Source organism: Synchiropus splendidus, chromosome 4 (genome assembly GCF_027744825.2).
Source record: "Synchiropus splendidus isolate RoL2022-P1 chromosome 4, RoL_Sspl_1.0, whole genome shotgun sequence".
NCBI classification, from domain to species: Eukaryota; Metazoa; Chordata; class Actinopteri; order Syngnathiformes; family Callionymidae; genus Synchiropus; species Synchiropus splendidus.
In genome coordinates this window covers 23,417,665-23,441,867 of record NC_071337.1, presented here as the reverse complement: position 1 = coordinate 23,441,867, position 24,203 = coordinate 23,417,665, and the positions used below count along the sequence as shown (strand labels likewise).

Sequence of the window (24,203 nt, the reverse complement as noted above, 5' to 3'; positions counted from 1 at the left end):
ATATATATATATATATATATATATATATATATAAAATAATAAAATAAAAATAATTATTTATTAGGTCCTAAATTGACGTTAACGAAGTCAGAGTGTGAGAGCGAGAGAGCGAGCGAGAGAGAGACAGAGAGAGGGAGAGAGAGAGAGACAGAGACAGGGAGAGAGAGAGAGAGCGAGAGAGAGAGAGAGCGCATGTTTTCCACTATTCACTTGAGCTCCGCGGATGACAGTGTGCGTAGTTTCGGGTCGCTGTGGGAAGCGCTCTAGTCTGGTTCCAAACAGGTGTCGCTGCCAGCTTTGCATCCCGGTGCCGGAATAACTTGTTGCTTTTGTGAGGCACAGTAACCAGACTCCAAACTTCTCCCAGGACTCTATGGTTCACGGCTCCTCTGCACTGGGCAGCTGCTCCTCTGCGCTTTTACGCACAGGTCTGGTGCGTAATCTCTCCTGCAGTCCAGAGGAAACTCCAGGAAGCTCCACCTGCATCCACATGTCCCCCAGCTGCTTCGCTACTTCGTCTGTCTTTCTGTGAGCTTCGGAACCGACCTACAGCATCCGCAGGATGGCGGCAGGTGTGGCGGCGTGGCTGCCGTTCGCCCGCGCTGCGGCCATCGGCTGGATGCCGGTGGCCAGCGCGCCGATGCCGGTGCCACCGACCGAGAAGCAGCGCGGGAAGGACGGGCTCATTGTCCTGAACGTGAGCGGCTCAAAGTTTCAGACTTGGCGGAGCACGCTGGAGCGGTACCCCGACACCCTGCTGGGAAGCTCGGAAAGAGAGTTTTTCTTCCACGAGGACAGCAACGAATACTTCTTCGACCGCGATCCAGATATCTTTCGTCACGTTCTCAACTTTTACCGCACTGGGAAGCTCCACTACCCGCGCCAGGAGTGCATCTCTGCATACGATGAAGAGCTGGCCTTCTTCGGAATCATCCCGGAGATCATTGGAGACTGCTGCTATGAGGAGTACAAGGACCGGAGGAGAGAGAACCTGGAGCGCATCCAGGATGATGAAGAGTCAGACCAGAGCAATGACCTCACCCCCGGGGACCTGAGCTTTAGGGAAACCATGTGGAGAGCTTTTGAGAACCCTCACACCAGCACCATGGCACTGGTCTTTTACTATGTTACCGGTTTCTTTATCGCGGTTTCAGTGATGGCCAATGTTGCTGAGACTGTACCGTGTGGTTCCGCACTGAACCGTGTCAAGGAGATGTCCTGTGGAGAACGGTACGCCTTGGCATTCTTCTGTCTGGACACTGCTTGTGTCATGATCTTCACGGTCGAGTACTTGCTGCGCATGTTTGCGGCGCCTAGCCGATTCAAGTTCGTCAAGAGCGTTATGAGCATCATAGACGTGGTGGCCATCATGCCCTACTACATCGGCCTTGTCATGACCGACAACGAGGATGTGAGCGGCGCCTTTGTTACGCTGAGGGTCTTCCGGGTTTTCCGAATTTTTAAGTTTTCTCGTCACTCCGCGGGACTTCGTATCCTGGGCTACACCCTGAAGAGCTGCGCTTCGGAACTTGGCTTCCTTCTCTTCTCGCTCACCATGGCTATCATCATCTTCGCCACTGTGATGTTCTACGCTGAGAAAGGGTCTTCTGCGAGCAAGTTCACCAGCATCCCAGCTGCCTTCTGGTACACCATCGTCACCATGACAACACTGGGGTAGGTGACGCTAACATCTGCTTATCTATGTTACTTAAGAATCTGTGGTGACTTGTGACTCACATAGGAATGAACAGTTTCTTCCTAAGAGTTCTTTTTTGGTCGCAAAGTAACCTGGTTTTGGGATCCATGTGATTTGAAGGTATTTTTGTGTCTTTCAACATATCTACTTTCTTGACTCATCTGTCCTTGACGGTTCACCAGAGGTCATTGAGGCCTCAACTCCTTTTGAGACTCCTTTTGAGCATTCACAAGCTGCACTTAAGATGCACCAAAATAAGGTATTTGCTGCTCTGTGTTTGAGATTTGCCGCCACAACTAAACATCGTCAGATGAGAAGACTTAATGAGCCACATTAATTCAGATGTTTCCGTTGATGTTGACTGATGATGATGTCGGTAATGATGTTAGTCATTATGAAGACAGCTGGGTTGGGGAGAAACACTTTTTCTTCCTTTTTCTAGCTGAATTCCAAGGTCTGTAGTGATGATTCACCAAGCTGAGTGATTTTTTTTTTCATCTTGGAAGTAATATGTGAGGGAATTGTCTATTCCATAATCTGCTTGCTGTCAAAAGACATTTCTTAGAGTAACATAACAGGGCAGCCAAAGTCAACACCAAATGAAATTATATGTGGTGACCAGTTTGGTGAAGGAGACTCCAGATGGTGTGGACACGTGGCGATGAAAGACAAGTTGGCTTCAGGATGTTGGAGATGGAGGCTCCAGGAAACGGTTGAACAGGAATACCACAGATGAGGTTCATGATAAGGAGGAGGTCGCAACCCATCTTCACTCCCGACATTGATGGTTGAGAAAGTGGACTTTTGCATCCTAGGCAGCCTACAGCGTTGCATGTCGACGCATTAGGCTTTGTTAGGCTTCCACAACATATCCTGACACTGTGGGCCGTGGGTCACGTAAATATAGCGACTGACATCCAATGTTCCGAACATCTCGCCTCTCACTTCCCCTTGTGTGTGATTCTCTTCAGGACAACATGCTACACTGAATGCTGGCTTCGGTGTCAGCATAGGACAGAGTCGACATATCACACCATGGGAGTGAGAAGGGTTTGGACTTATACTGAGATGAGTGTGAGATGAAGGAAGATGATTGAGATTATATTATATTATATTATATTATATTATATTATATTATATTATATTATATTATATTATATATAAATATACAGACTCAATATATATATTACAAAAATACTCACTAATGAATTTATTTTCACCGAGGGAGTTTCAGTGAGGTAACAAGTTGTGTAATTTGTGAGGAGATGAGGAGACGTCTCTGCTCGTGAAGTAATTGAATCGAGTGAAGTTATAAATAGACATTGATACTTTCAACCCAATGAGGAACTTGACCCTGCAGAGAAACCTTCCGACCACGTGAAGCTTCTCACATGTATGGATGGAGGCGGGTAGGTTTAATAGCCTGAGGTTGCGGAGGGACTCAGAAATGTTGTGATTGTATGAAGTGTCTTTACTTGAAGTAGGGAACTATTTTTCATGGTCAGTCACGTGACTGACAGAGTGCCATCTTGGCATATGTATTTGGCTATCCTCCCAAAATCATCATCAGAAACAATATTTGTCTCAATATTGACCAGTAGAAGTCTGTATTTTCCATTCAAGTTTGCATGAGGAAACTTGGTCCTCCTGAATAATGAGCTACATTGTCTGTTGTGTGTTCTATCCGTCTGCAGCTTCTTAGCTGAACAAATGCATGTCCACATATAGTTCCCATCACTGGCATAGAAAATTTTCACCGAGTCTCTGACTCTACTGTGTAAGCGAACAGACAAGGGGAGTTGGCTTAAACTTTAACTGTAAGTAATTACAGGAAGTGGCTCCTGCTTCAACGAGAAAAATCTGCATGTGAAACCACCATTCCTTGCCAAGCGTCCACAGATGGATTTTTATTTTTTACTGAAACAGATCAAAACATGTGCTGACTGCGACAGCAATTTATTAATTCCAACCTGTGTCATAGTCAAAAACGTGTTTTGCTTTATTGAATAAAGGACATTTTAAATCATAAAACGTTTGAACTAAGTTAAATCAATGACGAAAAGTGACCTGACTGTTGTGCTGTGAGGTACAAAGACTCAAAGGGAGAACTGCAACTCCTATTTTATCTACTGCACAAAATTAAGATTCATTTTGTCATACAGCAACTTACATTTTAAGAACTATGTCATTTTAGTGCTCAAGTCCTTTTAGTGTTCTAGATCTACATCTGTGAGGTTCAACTCAAACATCAGTGTGTGTTTCTTCCCCAACAGTTTCTCTCCCACTAAAAGTTCATTTAAAACGTTTTGCAGGTGTCAAAATACCGAGTGGTTTCCACATGCTGATGTGTGTGTGTGTGACTGCGTGTCATGTTTCCGTGATCCGCCTATAGACATATAGCATAGTCATGTATTATTTAGTCACATGGATGCCCAATGCTCAACAAACAAATTATTAAAACTGCCTACAGGTAGCAATTACAACAAGGAGGAGAAGCCAGACTGTAATTTCACTGAAACTTTGGGCTTTGTGGACGTAACAGGTCTTATTCGCAGGACCTGTTGCATCCATGTATATTTGGAATTTCTTTCACATATTGAATCTGTTGCAGATTTTTTTTTAAATAAATGTTTTGCTGGAATTGCATTAGTTTTGTCAAAAATGTTTTTCTGCCCCCCAAAAGTCCCAATATCAATTGAAATAAAATTAATAACAGAAGTAACTATCAGGATTTGCCATGGAGGACAGTCACATCATCACCAGCTAGTCACAGTTTCACTCTGCCAGCGGTTTGATGTTGAGGTGTGTTCACTCCGAACATGACTTGGCGACATGCGTCCTGCTACTCGCCCCTTGTCGTTGCTGGTTCCCAGTATCTATGACCATTTCCAAGTCTCAATAAAAGTTTCAGGCCTTCATTTATATTATTATTGATTTTTCACTCAAACAGTTGGTCTCCAATTGGTTATTGCACCATGAATTGTCGCCAAGATTCATGTATTTTATTTTGAGCATTGGATACTACAGACAGTCAGTCGAACGTCACCTGAACCTCACCCATATTGTGTAAGAGTGCTGCTCCTGATAGTCTGGGCTTCTCCATTAACCTAACATATACATGAGTTGCTTTCAACTCATTCATTGCATTCGGGGTAAATGTACCTGTAAATGAGTTTTTGTGCGATAGCATCCAAAAAGTTGTCCTGGTCCTATATGACTGTTGGGTTGCGCAAATTGAAATATTGAGTACTCTAAAAAAACTAAAAAAGTCCGTGTTGTCATATTGCGCATTGTTTCACTGGCGCTTGTGCTAAGTCAGTACGTACAGTAAAAGCCCCTCGAAATATATCCCTTTGGGAGGGATCAGAGCGAAAATTGCACAGTGGTGTGTCTTGTGAAAAGCCAAAAGTGTCTGGTTATGGTCAGACTCGAGCGTGTCGCCGCCTCCTCCTGACCACCACGTGACAGTAAGGTGTTGTGAATGCACAAATCCGATCTTCCACTTCCTGCCTCTGTGGTGCAACGCTGATAATTGAATTATCGCATTAGTATCAGCTTCATCGTCAACAGAACGATCATTTTTAATCGTCGCTTTAATGAAGCTGCCACAAGAAGCGCTCGCGTGAAAACCACTTAAAGGATGAAACTTAATTAGCAAAGACGAAAACGACTGACCCCCGAGGTTTTATTTGTCAGTCACATGAGCTCAAGCTCAGCAGTGAGAATCAAAACATGGATCTGTTGACGTCAGATGGCCCACGTCGCAGGGGCTCCTGAGGGGCTCCTGAGGGGTCCCTTCTTCTTCATGTCTGATGCTATCTAACAACCTGGAGTTAATTTTGGTTGAAAATATTCACATCTTTATGCCGTTCAGCTTCATCTCCGTCTGTGATCAATGCTTGTTTACCTTTCAGCATCATGATGGCAGAGCCTTAGTTGCTGAAAGAGGCAATTGCAATCAATCAGGAATCAATGATTGTGATCGACCAATCGGCCAAGCCATTGTGTGTGTGTGGTCCTTCTAGAGCTATACTTGTGTGTACCAATTCTTGGCAAGACACCTACCTGTGAGGACATTTTTCTTCTCCCCACAAGCTTAAGCCTCAGTTTGAGGATGAAGACTTCAAAATAACTGGGTCATTATAATGGGGTTCAAATTTGGTTCAGAGTCCTGGTTCAGGTGAGCAGGTTGTTTTGGATGGTTAAGTTTAGGGTGAGAAAGTTGATGAAATATTCCGTCAAAGATGGCATTACAGGTGTGTGTGCTTGTGTGGGTGTGTGCGTGTCCTTGTGCAAGTGTGAAGTGACACTCGCACGTGCCGCTGTCTGCATGACGTGATCCAGTAGCTTGGCAGATCACCTGTGTTTGACAGTGGGACAGGTGACCTGCGTGGTCACGTCACGCGTGAGGAGCCATCAACACTTATATAACCAGTGTGTGTCCACGGAGGTCAGAGGTGAAGACCGGTCAAACATACAAAGCAAAGTCAAACAAAGAACAGCCGTCGATTACCAGAATGTCTCTGCGGTTGCTATGGGCGCCGCAGCGCAGTAGCTGTCAGTCAACACATAATGGTGTCAATACAGAGAGAAAAGCAAATCTGCAGAAAAGAAATGAAAATGAATGAGATAGGCAGACAAGTCATATATTTATATAAGCGTTCATCCAAACAACTTCATTATGTCTAGTAGAATAGCAAGAGTCATTGATCAGGCTAGTTTCTCTCATCAGGCTGAGACTCTATTGGCAACACCAGAATGTAACCATTTCGCCGAATCATTTTCCCAAATGTCCTGGTAGATAATAGCCAGTCAGATCCCCCTGCTCTCTTATCTAAGTAATTTATTATGTATGTGTGTTTGTTTGCTGAGCTGCATCAGTGTAATGATCCGGCCTGGACATGTTTGGAGATTGCTCTGCGTTACTGCTGGTCACTAGAGAATATCCATAGCTGCGTATAGAGGCCCTGTGGCCTTGACACACTTTTTTTCCCTGCGTTCACATGTAATGTATGTACATATTTCATCCTCCCTTCCACCGGGCCGCAGCCCTTCTGAATATTTTTTACCCAGGTTTCCAAAGCGAAGGCCGTTCGTGATGCAATTCTTCCAGGCTATGACTGGAAATTGCGCCTCGCCTTTCGCTATCAGCCAGACTGCTCTGGTCATTCCAGATTCAGTGGCAAAAAAATTAAATAATCCAAGATTGAAGAAAAGAAAAGTGTGGAATAACTGCGAGTTTAAATGTCATTTGTTTGCCTGTCGAGATCTAGACTAACTTAAGAATTGATAAAGCATGTGTTGTGTGATCAAGTATTGATCTGACACAAACCACCTTAACTCATTATATTTATATTTGCAGTCTATCATTTTTCCAATGCAAAGAAAGCAGACTGAAAAAGTGCTGAGGTCGTCTTATTTAGTTTTATTTAACGTTTTTATTTTGAGTCATGGCCTCAACTAAAAAGAGCTATAAGTTAAGAAGGTATTTTCTTCAAAGTAAAAGTCTGCGCCAAAAACTGCATTTTTAAAAATCGTATCGGCGTGGAGCGTCTCGTCGTGTCTGGGGTCTCACAACGTGAAGAAAGAGAGTCTTCTGATTGATGGCTGCTGAGATCACAAGCAGCTTCTTTATGATGTTTGGCTCATTAGAGCAGAAACTCCAGCAGAGAGTGTGAATCTCATCATCATCATCATCATCATCGTCATCATCATCAGAGACACATTTGGCGTAATAAACCGATTCGCCCACATTATCAATCCAGCAGCAATAACAACAGACGAGAACATTATCTCTTGCTCTCCGCGTGTTCGCCTCCTAACATCATTTCGCCTCTTTATGCGGCTCATTTTTCTTTGTCGCTGCTTCTCCACGCACCAACACAAATACGATATTAAACCAGTGACAATGATTTAGTTATCAGCACCTAACAATGTTTGCTGACTAAAATATTCCGTGTGATTTTAAAATATATGAAAGAAGAGAATAATCAGATTCAGAGGTGGAATAAATCTGTGTGGTCATCACGTACGAGAGAAAGCTGGAGAAGTCAGGCACATCCTTAGGAACATGCACCTGTTATGGAGTGGACATCTCTTTTGAATCCGAATAGATCAGAGGTGTGGAACTGATGTCAGGACGTCCATGGTGACCCCTGTCTGAAGCACAGCCAAGGACAACAGAAACTTCAGGATTGCGCGACTGAACAGTGTTGGAAGGTGTCCTGCTCTGATGACTCAGGTCTTCATTTGCATCCTTTTATACTGCGCTTTGGCAGTGGACCAGTGATGGCATTGAGACCTCTACTGATGTGAAAAAACAACAAAAACGGTACATTGTCCGGACCTCCAGCATGTGGCGAGCAGAGAGGAGAAGGAGAGGTTGGTTTAGTAGACTTGCTTGCTTGCTCTGGTTTGTTCTAACAACTGTTTCCGTCATTGAAAAAACAAACAAACAGAAAACAAAGAGGAGGTTTGTGAAGTCATTTTTATAAAACAAAATGAAAATTGCAACATTTCATGCACCACAATCCCAGTTGTTTTTACTCCCGTAGATCCAGTCTGTTCACACTCACGGGTCGGATTGTTCTGGTGGGAGTCTGGTTTGCTGGTCATGTAAATTCCTCATCACCAGTCGGCCGTCCAGATGCCCTCTGGGCATCTTAATTTAAAGAACGTGGAGGTTGTGAACCTGCTCTAGCTGCAGGTGAACAGACTCTGTTTCAAAGGAAAGTCAATTAGTCGCCATGACGACAGCCTGCTGATCGGACCTAAGCTGGTTAAGTCTGATAAAAGATGATACTAAATGGTGAATACAGTTTGTGCTCCGAGCAGAAGCAGACGGAAAAGAAAACATGGGAGGTGGAGTATTTGAATAAAATAAATAAATAAAATGCAATCCCAGCCGGAGCAAGTAAATTGTACATTTTAAGTTTACAGAACCTTTCATCTGCACAAAAACGTGTCGCTCCACGAAAGTCACATGACTCATCCACGTGTGCTCTGGAGTCATTCAAGGGCCAGAGACATGCAGACGAGTCGTCTTTCACAACTTTGGTTCACCTGACCACACACGTGCAGCGGATCACATGTCCAGACTCACCTGTTGGTGTCAGAGGAGTATTTACGTAATCTTAAACACCACTTGGCCAGAGGTTGGAATTTGTCGTCCTTGGATCCAATATTTACTCTCTGCACAGCCCCATCGTCTGCTGAATGGAAATATTGCAATCTCTGGACGGCAACACCACACCCGCACAATTTACAAAGAAAGTGGTTTTTCAGTATGCATAAGCTGCTCTGGTCTATAGGTGCAGACAGAACACATCACTAAGCCTATCAATATCCAAAAATGAACAAAAAAAATAACTGTTGTGTAGAAGGCTCTTAAGTTGCAAACCAATGTGCTTTCTGCAGGTTTAACAGATGTTGGGAAAAAGCATTAAAAAGCCATTTATTGTTTCATCCAGCGTAAGCAAGACCTGCTGGCTGCAGTTTAGACTCTTGGGGTTCCTCTTGTGCATCCACGAGGGGAAAAGAACACAAGGTCCCTGTGCTTGCAGGACACCAAGAGCAAATTGCTCCCTCCAGGGTTGCCCACTGCAGAGGCTCTCACTGGTCCACTGTGTTTGACCGAGAGGACAAGAGCAGGTACACAAACGACTGAAGTGGGTTTCCTTGGTGAGGAGCACCCCTCAGTGAAGGGGCTGAAGTGACTCAACTAGTTGTAGACAAACGTCTGGCAATAGAATGATAGAGATTTTTATAGGGATGCATTTTTTTGTTGAACAAAGATAAGTATAACAACAGTATTACAATGTATTCAAATTCTTATTGGTAGTTGTGCTACAATAGAGCTGCCAAAGTAACACAGAGTTAAAAATGCACAGACTGTGACGATAACATACATAACTCATATTATAACTCATATTTAATCAAGGTTACACATCAGACGGCCATCATGTTTATTATGTCACAGTGTTTTTGATTGTGTGTTCGACTGTAAACGTCTTTACGACGCGTGGAGCGAGGGTTGGTCTGTGAAAGCTGGTCTCTTTTGTCGTCAGTGTGACCATCACCACAAAGAAAATAAAGGCTCCAGCAGCAGCTGCTCTTGTATTTTTAGCCTCATTCAGACAGTGGCAGCTCTTCATCTTTAGATAAACAGACGCACACGCGCGCACAAGAATACACACACACACACACAAACAATAAACAAGTCACCTTGTGCTTCAGTCACTGGAGATGAACACATGGTCCATGCTTTTATTACGATCCACTACAGCAGAAGTGATATTAAAAACAGAAATAGAATCAAGAAATGAAGACCATGCTTTACACGCCATCCAGTGTTTTTGCTTCATTCGGGTCAACAAAATAGGTGTGATGTATTTTAATTGCTTTAATTGCTTTTAAAAGCTTTCGGTGGTAACTTAAAGAACAATCGCTTCGGGTGTCTGAACTCTCTGAGGGAAGTGAGAGCTGAATCTCCAGATTTAGAGGAGCAGGTTCTGGTGGTCTGTGCATCTTATCATGGACTCCATCTTGGCTGGATGGAGCAGCGCAGCCCAGAGTCAATCATTTGTGGTAACAACAAACTTCAAAAGCAACATAGTGACTGTGGAAATATTGGTAATACACCTCTTGCACAACAGGAGAAAACAGAGGCAGAGTTGTAGGAGCCGGTGGTCTGTGACGCCATTGCATTTATTGTGAATGGAGTCAACCGCCATTGTGACATGTCTTAGTGTCTCACTCGAGATATGTATCTGGTAGTAACAGCAACACTGCCCCCCAGGGTTTCCGGTGGTACTGCACCGTTTGGACTGTATCCGTAAGCTTTGTGGAAATGTGCAGAAATACTGACGAAATGAACACAGTGCAAGGGTAGAAGGCCCCGTCCATATTCAGATCCGGTATGGAACGTTTTCACTGAGAGAACAAGATTGCAGATTTGCTGGCACAGACTCAAAGTGGAGCCACTGTTGACTATATATTTTCCTATGAAGTGTCTTTACATTTTATTGTCTTTTTAACACGTAAAGTTTTATAAATAATCATTTGCGCAATACATTATTTAAAGAATATTTCTATTATTCAGGGTGTATTTCATTTCAGTTGATGTTTAGTCCTCTTAAATAATGAACTTTGTTTTTTTCCCTCCTGATTTATTCAAACCTTCATCATCCATCGGTCTTAGAGGCCATTATATCTTCTGACGTGTGGGTGTGCGTACAGTCGGTGTGTGTGTACAGTGTGTGAGCGCGTGTTATGTCATCCAATTGTCCCTGAAGTTAATTACAGCAGGTGTGAAGCTGAGAGGAGAAACTCACCTTGTTTGTTGGATAGAATGACAAACGCACTCACCTGACACACACACACACACACACCTGAGACAAACACCTGACCTGTTGTAGAGTGCATCATTGTCTCCATCTGCTGTTTCCTTTTTCAGCACCTTTGTCTTTGGTCAGTCGTCCGCTCAGAGACGATTGTTGTCGCCACGAGACTGGAACACGACACATCAACAGTATAGCACTGCTGTGCTGCAGCCGGATCATATGGCTTTGTTACCTGCAGTTAGAAAAACGTAGAAAGTGGCCGTTAGATTCAGTGGACTGTATCAGCTGGCTTGACCCCAGCACGGTTAGCTCTGCAACATTTGCAACGCTATGCAAAGTCATACATTCATCTGTTCTGTAGATATACTGTTCACAAAAGAACCAATACCTTTACAACTACTGTACCAAGGTTCCCCCCAGTGCTTCCGCAGCATGGGGGCTCACCCCTGACCCCGTGACCCCACAAGGTCACATTGCATAAAATTATATTTAATGTGGAAATCTTTGTGTGTGTTGCTTTAAAAACAAAAAAGTAAGGGAAATATTAATCACAAATGGAAAGTATGCTTTCTACCTTCATTTCTATTGAGTAACCTCTGACACTCATAGTTCCATTAGCTCTCTTCTTACTTTCTTTTCTTTTTACGTCATGTTTTTCTGGAAAAATGGCCTAACCGAAACGTGGCGGTATCGTGACCACTACTGTTTTCTTCAATGGACTCCAAAACAATATTAGCCAAGGGCCATCTGCTGTGGAGAGCGATCCATTTGCGCAAAACTACTCGTGAGGAGGGAGGCATGACAGAAAAAGACTTCCAGGTACAGAGGAACATAAACGCAGCGCAGCATTAGTCTGTAAGTGGAGTCAAAACAAACTCCACAGCTTCTTAGCTTTTCGTGTTTGGCTTAGCGAACACTTCATGATCAGCTCAGAGCTTGTGACCAGGCATCAACAGGGAGGGCAAACCAAGTGGTGTAGATCTGGGCGCCACTGCTGCTGTTGATTTCCCTTGGTCTCCTCTGCTGGAGTTCCCTCCCCAGCAAAAGAACTCAGTTTAATGAGGAGTGAACACAAATGCACTGTGGGATTTGAACCAGTGGTCCTCAACTGGCTGTCCTCTTTGTTGCCTTAGAAACAATGGATGAATGTCCCTCCAGGAAATTAGGCGGATCGCTACATTAGCGGAGTGGGAGCTGCAGAAGACGCAGAACAGTGATGAGAAACAAACGAGTTGCGCAGTATGCATTTGTTATATTTATAACCGCAAGCTTTTCACTGAGAGAGACGCGGACCGGACTGAGCTCACTTACTTAGTCATAAGCATGAGACGCTCCGCTCAGTGAGGAGAGAGTGTCTTCCTGATTCCCAGCAGGAGTCAAGCAAACGCTTATGTTTCAAAGAGGAAATTTGTGATCAGGAGGATTCCCTGCTGTTCAGTAGCGGAGATATAGCATCCTGAGGAAGAAGATTCAGAGGAGTTTTGTCTGTGTTGGGCTGCATGGTCAGAGATGAAAGATGAAATGTAGATCTGAGGCTTCTCACCTGCGTCAAGTCGGTCAAGAAAGCATTTTAACAGCAAGTTCCGAAATGATTCCCCTGAAGAGTGTCCCTCTGGTTTCAGTTTCACTGTTTTATATATCTGAGAACAATCCAAACTAGTTCATACTGTCTGTAGGGGTTGCCACGTTTCTAGTATTGCGATCTGACTTCGGAAGATAATCGCTCCTCGAAATCATTCAGCTGGGATAAATAAAATTGTAAAACATCATTGTCAACCTGAAAAACAGAAACATTGTTATCATTATTGTATAAATATTAGATAAAAAGTGTCATGACAGATGAACAAGGACGTTACAACTTCCTGCAAATGAAAGGTCAACAAACTAGTTTTCACTTCATCCATGAGCCCAAACCTTCTGAACTTATCTTCACGCTCTGTGCGCCTCAAACAGCTGACGAGGCGAGAACTCGCAGGTACAATCGAACCTCTCGTCTCGGTCAATTTGTTCTCACACTAATGAGGGTCAAAGATCAGAGCGTGGTGACTGATGAAGTCGATTCATGACCTGGAATCATCCAACAACCTTTGTAGAGTTGATAATAATCGGAATTATTCAGACGATATGACTGTTATTTTTCTGATTCAAAGATTCTGTTCCATCAACATAGATGACATCAAACCAGACAATGAAGATCCATCATCTCTGTGAGCGTTGCAGGTTTGTGTTCTACTATTACCGTAATTTCCGGACTATAAGCCGCTACTTTTTTCTCACGGTCTGAGCCCTGTGGCTTATACAACAACACAGCTAATATGTGGATTTTTATAGGCTGAAATCAGATTAAATCAGAGGCGATGAAATCGTTGAAAGGCTTTTTTTATTTATTCTTAAAGCACTCGGCACTGTTTTTGCCCACAGCTCTGTCAACAGAGTCGATCTCCTGGAGGTCTGGAATCAAGAAGCAGCCGCTGAGCCCAGCAGTGGTGTCAGAAGTTTGGGCACGCAGGCGAAAACAGTGCATTTTGAGGGCTTCAATGTGAATAAAAGATGTCAGACGCTGTATCGAGACAAAGTGCGTTCGGCTCAAAAGTCCGACGTGAACGCAAGCGAGTCGGGTTTTGGCCACTGACTTGATCCCGGCTGGAGAGCAGCACCTTGTCTATTGTGAGAGCAGCGTGGATAAATCAAGATGCTCTGTATTACGCTGCTTGTTTCCGCTAAATCCTCACTCTCGATGCTGGACCGAAAACCAGTTTTGAAAATCGTTTTTAAGCCAATGCACCACTGACCCGTTCACAGCGCAGATGACACCACTACACCTGCAGCTGGTAGACCACTGCGCCTTATGTATCAACAAGATCTATTTTCCTTCTTTAAATTTAGTGGGTGCGGCTCATATTCCGGTGAGCTCTATAGTCCGGAAATTACGGTATTAATATCTTGTACTCCTAGGCAGTTACCTAATAATCTGGCGTCCCCATCCTAAATTTAATAATTATATGAAAAGTCTGTTTATGAATTCTTCTGTGGCTGTGGTGGATCCATGAACTGGCAGATGGAGCCAACAGTTTGAGAAACTTGTTTCTTTTATTAAAAGTGATTGAAGTAAACTCGCAACTGTGGTGTTTCAGCCCACGTCCCTGCTGCTTCATCGCTGCAGACAGGCTCTGAGACATTTTGGCACTTTTGATCCGGTCTGACTGTCACGGTCTCAGTCAGGAAAATCCTGGACACAATCGAGATGAGGAAACAAAAGAAAGAAAAAAAGTTCAGAGAAAGGGAAAGAGCAGAAAACAGGCTTGGACAGGTCTGATGTTCTGGGCGGATGACTTGGCAGGGGAGACTCGGTACAGAGACGGATTTAAAAGAGCTAGAGGACTTTTTATCAGGTGGTAGTTGACTAGCTGAGAAGGCTGGAGGGGTGTGCGCCAAGTGATCACTATAGCAACCATCATCTCATCTTGCTATTGTGTTTCCCCGCAGTCGGAAAACTGCCAAATAAAATTATGACCACTTCCTTGGCGTGTGCTGATGTGCCTCTTGGAGCCTACCTGAGTGCATGAGTCAAACTGAATGTAAAACCCAGTAAAGCAGATGCATATTTATCAGGGTCTAGAGAGGGTCCCAACAAAATGCAACATGAATCTCTCTTCCGACGGCTAATTTCAGTGTGAGAAATCTCTGTAGTTCAATAGAAGCTATGACTCATAACACTAGATTCAGTTTTCACTTTGAAGCACCAACACACATCCACTTCTCATCTTTAATGGAATTCTCTTCAGCAACTGTTTGGTTTTAGAAAGTCTTGAGAGATTACTATTCTGCTTGCCAGAAAATAAGCTGTTAAATACTCGCTCAATCGACGTGCATGGAGGCCTTCAATTGCATTTTGAGTCAGTAGGAGTTGGGCCTCATAAAATAACAAATATTTCAACCATATTGGCTTTTTAGCAGCAAGTTCAGAGTTCAATTGGGATGACAACGAAGAATACACTGAATACTTGCTGACCAAATATATTCGGCCGAATATTGCAAAAACAGCCTCACTCGGCCTTATGAGTCAGAAAGTTGGTAGCTGTCAGCTGGTCTGACTGGTAGCGTGTGGCATCACGTAATCACACAATAATCCAATGAGGCAATCCAACAATGTGCAGGGATGCGGCGGCCTGGCGCCTTCTGTGAAATGTCGGCACTGTGGAGTTCTCTTAAAGTGTTGGTGAGTGGGAATAGAATTGCTGTTTGCAACAAGTGTTGAACCAAACTGTCTGAAGAATCCTTTTTACATTATCAGCATATAGGCAAAATGACAACAGGTCAACAATTCATTTGTTGTGGTTTATTCTATTTTTTTTTTACTGTAATGCTCTTTCGTTTTTAGTTTTTTTTTTGTTTCTTTTTTTGAAGGCCTGATGAGCGTCATTACAATGCATCCCTAAGTATAGCATAAATGTTGACGATGATTAAAAAATATATATATTTTGAAAAGAAAAACTCACATTTTGATTTTTTTTTTAATTTGTGTGACAGTTCCAAAATTCAGCAGATGAACATAGACACACACACATGCACAGTCCCCACATATTCTGATTCTGTGTAAAACAGTATTTCCTCCCATGCAGAATGTTCTGTGGTCCTCAAAATCCCAGTTGTCTCTGAGGTCCATGTTGCAGCGCATGTTTGTTGGTCCTCTGCATGGCTCTGATTTACTTCTCCATTTACCCATGTGTTGCGTGTTGGCATCAAGTCACAGATCTTCTCGGCACAGTTGTAGAGTCCTGGCCAGCCTGCCTGCATGGTCTGCTAGCTTGCTCCTCCTGACACACACACACACACCATCACATCTGATTAAGCACACACACACACACCAGCAGCTCACACGTGCCCGGCTGTTGGAAAGTGTGGAATTGTTACCCGTACACAGATGGGCATGTGATTGCTATGGGAACCAGTGGTCGCCATGACGACACCTACCCTCTTTGTTTTCTTTGACAAAGTCATGAAAATCGGGTGCAGTCTTTTTTCATATCAATGTAAAACATAAAATTAAACTCAATGGGTAATTCAAGATGTAACTTGAAATGAACTTCTCTTAGAAATGAAGAATTTGCTGTTGATGCATCCATTGTAAAATGAAATGAAATGTGCAACAAGACAAATTCATTTTGGTATTTTACTGCTGAGAGAAGATTAGTTTTATTCTGACCTTCCTCCACCGGTTTAAAGAAATGCAGCCTGGAGATTGGTTCATTTTAACAATCCACAGTTTTGGTCCGGATTTCGTCTCTCCACCAGCAGCCATGCCTTACCTCTGAGGAGCTCCGTCACATATTCACTCGCAGGTTTGTTCTGATGAAGCATCGGAGAGCAAACGACCTTCGGTACGGAACTGTCTCCACAGTGGAATAAATTGAATGATAAAAAGGCTTGTTTACCTGGAGCCAGTCGTGCTGCTGCTGAGCTCCAGCAATCTCAGTGTGAACTGCTGAGTGACAGCATGAACTCTCTATCAGCGCGAGTCATTGATTTAAAGCAAGTGTGCAGCAAAAACTCTGTGGCATACTGTGATGGATGGATGGAGTATGCAGCAAGACCTTGGAAATATATATTCAACACACCGTCGAAACTACTTCCTTATGTACATATAGGAGCATTATAAAATCTGGACCTTGTTATAGGTTGTCCCACGTGCTTATAAACATTCATAACATCTTCTATAAGTGCATTATGATGAGTTATTACTGTACTAATAACACAGTATTGAGGAGACCTCCTTATAAATTGTAACCCATCCTTCTGAGCCGGGTCATGGGGGCAGCACCTGTCCTACAGTGTGTCCTGCGTCTGTAAACCTCAGCAGGGATGGGTAGGAGCTGCTACTGTTAACTACAGTTTTGGTCTTTCACTGGTCTAAGTCTGTAACCTCAGGGAGGTAAACACTGAATCAATAGCTGTGTCTTTTGGGTGAGCCCTTTAAGCTAAAGGATGCAGTTGTTGACCATGGCCTCACTCTTTTACATTTAAAAAATGACCCTTTTCGATGAAAACTGAGTGGTACTGGGCTCTGTTAACATGAAAAAACAGAACTATGAAAGCCTGAAACATGAGTTAAAATGTTGTCAATTGCAAAAAAAAAAAAAAAAGCATGATCGGTTTATTATGGCAATAATGTTGAATGTCCACGAGTGCATGCATGTATGAATCATGGCTCTAGAGGAAATAACCACGGTACACATAACAATACCAGATGATGCGTTGGGTCCACGACAGTGGACCATGCGCGTGTGACTAGTTTGGTGACTCATAGTTACAGAAGTATGATTTGTTTTGTGACATCTCTGTTTCTGTGTGAGAAACTGGAGAGCTTAAAATAACCCCAGAAAAAAAAGAGCCAATACTGTTCCCATGGGTTCAGCTTGTAAGACAAGTTAAGCATGAAATGTAGCTGCGAATCATTAAAAGACAGTGCGTCTGAGAAAATAAGAGTTCAGTTTAGGCCCATTTACAAGGACGCTCCTTCAGCTGCCTTGTGCCACTTCTTCATCCTTCATTTGAAAGTGCTGACCCGTCAGGTTCTGTCTTTGGTTGATAATGTTTCTCATATCTTGACGCTTTTATACAAATGAAAATTGTCCTCCTGCAGGCTCTTTAGACTCTGAACGTGTGAGCGCGTGCGTGCGACTTGCTTCCGTGTTTAATTAACACCATCGCCCCTGAGGATCACCAGCCGACTCACACTCAGCCTCCAGGACTCAACAGCTGAAAGTCACACATCAACCTCCTCATTATCTGCAGAATTTTCTCTAATTGTTAATATACTGTATGTTGCTCGCCCCGACCGGGCGGGAGAGGAGGGATTGTGATTAGAGGAGTGTGTCGCGTGAACATTTGAACTGAGCAGCCGTTTTATTTTCCCCTCCTTTTGTCACCGGCACGAGTCGTGACGGAGAGAGATGCGGCTATTACTTTTTCTCGCTCAAATCTAATTTTACATTGTATTCATCACTTTCCAAGCAAAACACATTTCTGTCCAAAAATATTTGCTTTATTTTGGGATTCAGTGAAATCAGTTTGTGGCAATGAACAGCTCTCTTATTCTGAACTGAGGTATTATGTCATGAAAAATTGTCCCTGGAGCGCAGTCAGTGGCCGCGGTTCTCTGCTGCCAGAGACCGTGCTGCAGTTTTCTTCAGCTTTTCTGGGGTCGAGGGGGCAGCAGTCAAAGTAAAGAGGCACGGAATTCTCTCAGGCTGAAAATTCCCAGTGTGTCGTTGGCATCCTGACAGGATTCCCATGCTGCTTCTACTGGTTTCTCTTGCTGCCAAACATGGCTATACTTGATGGTTTCAATGCTGTATTGATATTTTAAGTGCAGAAAATCATTGTTTAATAATACTTGCCCAGTAAATTGTCTCCTTGTTATAGAGGAGATCTTGCAGGTGTTCAAGCCTGAGTAAGAATGGCACCAGCAGCGAAGCTCACGGTTTCAATGTTTCAATCTAAAACTGTGAAATGCTCCTGAAGGTCTAACTCAGGGGCCCCAAACTCAGTTGACTGTGGGGCCTCCAGAGGCAAAGTGTGACCTCCCATTGGTGAGAGGGAGTGCCTTCTTGAGTCTACACTCATGGTACAATCGGACACCTAGTGGTGGGTCACCCCTAACTACATCCTGGAAAAGCAAATTAAAAATGTAAAAGCTCTGGATGTAGCGAAATAATACAGAATTCTTGGACAATTGGATGAATCTCAAAGTAGGTTGCAATAAATTATGTGCATGATGGTGGTAGTGAGTGGTGCATATGTAGAACCACAGACTAGGAATGTCTGAGCGGGAGCGAACTCTCACAGGACTGCAGCTATTCACAAGAAGCTACCAGCAGAGCGGGCACAATTTCAGCTAAAGACAAACTATTTCACTGTCGTCCTCCAGATTATTTTTAGAAAGAAATATATTTAAATTGAATTTGTTTAATGTACTGCAACAGCGATGAGCTTCAGAGGTTTTGTTTTGTTTGTGTGGTTTGATCAACCACTGCCGTAAAAAGTTTGACCAAGGAGCGAATGAACTGTTTTAAATTGAAAAAAACAAAACAACAACCTTGAAGGGCAACTCTTTGACAGTGTCAACTTTTTTTTTATTATTTTTACATTGCTGTATTATGAAATAGACAGATATCAGCAGGTACTAAACAGCCACAGGCTCGGGACATCCCAAGTCATCCAGAGCTTTGTTGTTCCTCCTACACTGTCACACTTCGTTTCACAAGTTTGTTGTAGTCAATGAAAACAAGTAAAATGACAACAACTTGAAATGTAAAAATTTGGTTGACTGAGATAAAAATAGAAGGAAAACAAACAACAATAACTAACTGAAACTGTGTTTACTGTTTACTAAACTAATTAAAAAAAAAACTAAAAAATATTGTGAAATCATGTCATCAATGTTCATTTATTTCATACGCAGCCATTTTGGGACAATTTCATATCTATTTATTTTGGCTCTGCCTGCTTCACAGGAAAGGTGCGGCACCTCACGGTCTGTGGCATCATGTTCCTAGCAGGATGCCGATGGTGAAAGATGGGAGAAAACAGTAGTGGATTTTTTTCTTCTATGACTTGTTTTTGTTTACAATGTTGGACAGAAGACTGGGATGGAGCCATGTCTTAGGTACCTGTCTGGCTCTTTGTACATAGAAATACTTGGGCATATGGGTTTAGGTCAGGGGTGGGCAACCTTTCCACCAATCAGGTGTCTCAGAAGTGTAATAAGTGTATTGTCACTCTGGTGTTTCATCTGACACCTCATTGGTTGGACTGTGGCAGCTTGATCGATAGAAACAAAAACATGCACCATCCAGGCTATTTGAGGACTGGTTTGCCCACCCCTGGTTTAGATTTTTACTTTATATTCATGTGTGTCTTTAGTCTGTTGGGATTTTTACCTTGTGCACTATGTGCATCTGACCCTAAAGGCAGCATTACATAGTGCATGTATTGCAGTTATTGCACTTTTAACTCTGATTCCCCTCTTGTGGACTATCATGGGTGGTTGTGTTTAATAGTATCTTTATTTAGAGTTTTCAATCCTGCATCTGAAAAAACAAAATACTATTATTACCTTGCTGAACAAAGCCAAAACAAGACAATCACCTTCAAAACCTGAAGTCATGTACTGTACTCTTCTATGTGCCTCTGGTGGACGACTGAACTCCTCGTTCCTCGCTCCATTCGGTAGCGCAGGCAGAAATGATTCATGAAAGGCAGCCACGTGTTACTGTTACTGATGCTGCAGTCGTTTAGAAATACTGGAGAAAGAAACTCAGTAAACATCAAAGCTGGATTTAATTATTTAATGTTGGGAGAAAAAATCACTCATCAGAAAATAGAGAACATTTTTTTTTAAATTCCAAACTCATCTCTATATTCACCTTTTTAAACCGAATGCATCCCCTGGGTGTAAATCACCTGACCATCTATTCGTCTCCTTCTGGACATCTGTCTTTATGAAATCTCCTCTCGGCGATGGAGCCGCCGGCGGTTCGCTTCTTTGACCTTGAGCCTCTTATTTTATCTATTCACTTCTCAAAAGCTCAGAAGGGAGAACCGATGCTTCCTTATCTCCTAATGCGCTGCAACGTCGTCCATCACCAAGCTCTCGCCGCCACCTCACTGCAGGGATCCATCAGCATCTCCATGGACCTCCACCGCCACAACTCACCATCTCATCTCACCAAAACACGTCCTGCAGTTTATTCTCCTTCATGATTTAGTGTGAAAAATTAATAGCACGCCTGCGGCTTCTATGAAAGATTTATGAATAAAGCTTTGTCAAAAGTTCTTCCATTCAAACATGAATGGGCGCCAAAGTGTTTCATTTGGTTCTGTTTTAGAGAACTAGTTCAGTGATTGAAATTGAGGTCAAATGAGTGTTATTTGTTCAAATCATATGAGCTGAAGAACACTGATGACATTTCTTTCACCAAGAGACCGTTTGTTCTTCTGCCTTCACTCCCTCAGCGTGCGCTGGGTCAATGACAAAATGGACTGCTGTGTTTTTTGTTAAAAAGAAGAAAATCACACCGCAGCATGACCTTTGACCTCAAGAGATGAGCACTGCCTCCTAATGATCATCTGACTGATCCTCTTCAGCGGGGAGTCGCTCTCACTGCTACAGATGAACACTACAAAGGAGAACCTCTGGATCTGAGATTGAAGTGGACAGTTGAATTAACAAACTGCGGAACGGATTAACCGTGTTGCGCTGAGAGGTGGCAGTTGGAGGCACTCAGTGAATTTAGGAAGCAGCATTGAATTTTTATTCATCTTCTTTTGAAATGTATTTTTGACAATTTAAATTGTGTAAACTTTTAGTGACATAAAAATGAAAGAATGCTTAATTCCAAACAGATGCAACAAGTTTTATTTAACAGAAATAATGAGCCATCTACATTAATTCATTCTGTTGAGGACTTGAGTGTTAATAGAAACCAGATCCAAAATGATTTTAACTACCTCTGATCGATTTATTCAATAAAAATTGTTATTCGTCATGGCTCATTATTATAGACTTATTATTATTAGTATTATTACTGTAGATTATGTTATAATAATATTACTCATTTATTCGTTTCATAATATATGGTGATGTTCATTTATTTCCACGATGTTGTATGTTATTTCGCAATTTTATATTATTACCTTGTATTGTGTAAGTATTTATTATGCAGCAGTTATGCTCATGCTTATTTATTTTATATATTACATATATAAAATAATTCAATGGTTTATTCAATGGTAGGAGATGTCAATGTCAAACAAATTGAAAAGTCCACCTTTTAAGTTTATGTCATGTTTTGTTCTTGTTTATATTCTTATTGATTTTGTAAATTTCAGCTGCTTCCTTTCTTCATATTTTCCCAGGTTATAATTATTTACTCCTCCTTATTTACCTTTTAACCTCAGGACTTGTTGCCCAAATTGTTATTTGCAAATCCAAATAGAGATTCATTTCAAATTACCATGCAGCAATCCATACATTTTTTCACTGATACTAGTGAAAACTGGTGTAATATGTTTATATAAATTAGAGTCAGTAACTTGGCTCAGGCTCATGAAGTTGCTTTTAATGTTTGCGTTTATTTTCGTCTGCTTGTTTGTATTTGATGAAGTGTGTGTGTGTGTGTGTATCTGTGCCCCTCACATATTCATACACAGCCAAAGATCTATAAATAGCACAAGGTAATTGTTCAGAGTCCGCAGAGACGCATGATGTTATTATTCACAGTTCATATCCTTAATGTGCTTTTATTTTGAAGGATGTAGAGCTTTTATAGAAGCGTCCCTCCTCTAGTCCGAGAATTAGACCTGTGATTTTAATGGTCATCTTGTAACTGAGACCCCGATAATAACCTTCTTTACCTTAGTCGACTTTGAACAACTCACTCCTATGGTGTAATATATTGAGCTTGGGAAGTGGACTTTAGCCTCGTATGCTGACACCAAAAGGCAGTTGCACAGGTGTCATCTGGGCGAAACGCACGTTTGAAGGACTTTAAATTGACACGTTGTTTTTGTAGAACGAACAGAGTACTGTCATAAGGCTTACCTCCATCTTGTTCTTTACAATGTGCTACCGACGGCATCAGGATATGCTGCGCAAAGCGAAGCATGTGCTTCAGTTCAAAGCCTAATGTGTCAACATGCAACGCAGAAGGCTGAGGTCGGGTTGATTTAGAAGGTTGTTGGTCTCCACACTTTCAATATTTCCTGTCATGATCTGTGATTCTCTCTGTGCACCTAGCTCGCTTCCCAGCTTCCTGATCTGTCTGCTGCATTTCACAGGACGGACGTGTGGCCATTCAAAACACATACGCAGTAAAGCAGAGGGCCGTACAAACACGTCCATGTCAGGTTGAAGGTGTAACACAGTTAACCATATTATTATTAGAATGAGTTGGACAGTCACTCAGGACCCAGAGCAAACGTGATTAGAACATTACAGTTTGCTAAGTCTGCATTTTCGGCCGACCAGGGCTGATGTTCCAATACTACATCTTGATTAAAATGTCATTTGTAAAGGTCACTGTTGTATTAAAACAGTGAGTCATTTCTCCAGGACCTCCCACAGAGGCAATATGTTCCTCATTTAGTGCGCGAATATTGAAAGTTCATGCTATTATTCAAAGGGCCAAATTAGTGCAGCTAAGTGTGTGTTATCATCGTGGTGCGCTGATCCTGGAGCAATTCTTAATGTTGATAAATGAGAATGAAACCTCGTGGGGAGATAAAACCTGCCCAGGTCAGAGGTCAATGCATGAAAAATGGCTCAGGGTTTGTTGAAATGTTAATAATTTACAGGGCAGTTAAAGGCCCATTAGTGACTTCAGTGTCAAAAAGTGACTTTCTTTATGTACAGTGTTCTATTAACCTTGTGAATGTCAAAGTTGTGTTCAACACCAAAGGGAGAAAAATCCCTAATTTGTAGTTATTTGGTGCTGCAGGATCCAGAAGCTCTGTTTTCACATAAATATTTTATTACTGTAGGACTAAATATAGAGTGTTTTATTTCTCCATTAGTTCCTCCAGTGCCCAAATGGGACATTTTAAAGTCGACCCAAAAATCTGTGTCAACGCTAAGTGACATATTAAAGAGTCATCTGATTGTGTTCCAAACGCCTTCCATTGCTTATTTTGAGTTACATGCAGGTTTCACTGACAGCTGTCCAGATACACACTTTATTTAACACAATCTATAACTGTTTTTTTTGCTCTATTGGGGTGAATTTCGGTGTGTAATGTAGGCATGTCACATCAGATCAGATATCCAGGACCACTGTTGCTCCTTGTTCTTTGTGATCCACCAGGGGGCGTTTGTCATCAACCGGACCTTCGAACCAGTTGCATCAAGTGACCCCTCTCACATACTGAATGGATGGGATGTTTTCTTTTTCTTTCCAATAACACTGTTGACTTCTGAAAGTCGAACTCCAGTCGCCAAATGAGTCAACTGTGAACTAGCTTTGACCGTGCCAGTGCATTATGGGAATTGTGGATGGAGAGGTGGAGGTGATGGCTGAAAGATGGCTTGAAGAATATGTCTGATATTTATAATGTTATCTTCAAACAAATTCACTGTCGGGGGGGGGGGCAGCCAGTCAGAGGCTAAG

The 24,203-nt window shown here is 42.5% G+C and overlaps 1 protein-coding gene across 1 annotated transcript in view; it reads left to right on the top strand.

Moving 5' to 3' along the window:
- The first annotated feature begins 316 nt into the window (after nucleotides 1–316).
- kcnd2 (potassium voltage-gated channel, Shal-related subfamily, member 2) overlaps nucleotides 317–24,203 on the top strand; it is a 35,443-nt gene continuing 11,556 nt past the window's right edge. The window contains exon 1 of the mRNA XM_053862538.1: nucleotides 317–1,674. Coding sequence (XP_053718513.1) covers nucleotides 563–1,674 — 1,112 coding nt within the window. The 5' untranslated portion in view covers nucleotides 317–562. The remainder of the gene's footprint in view (nucleotides 1,675–24,203) is intronic.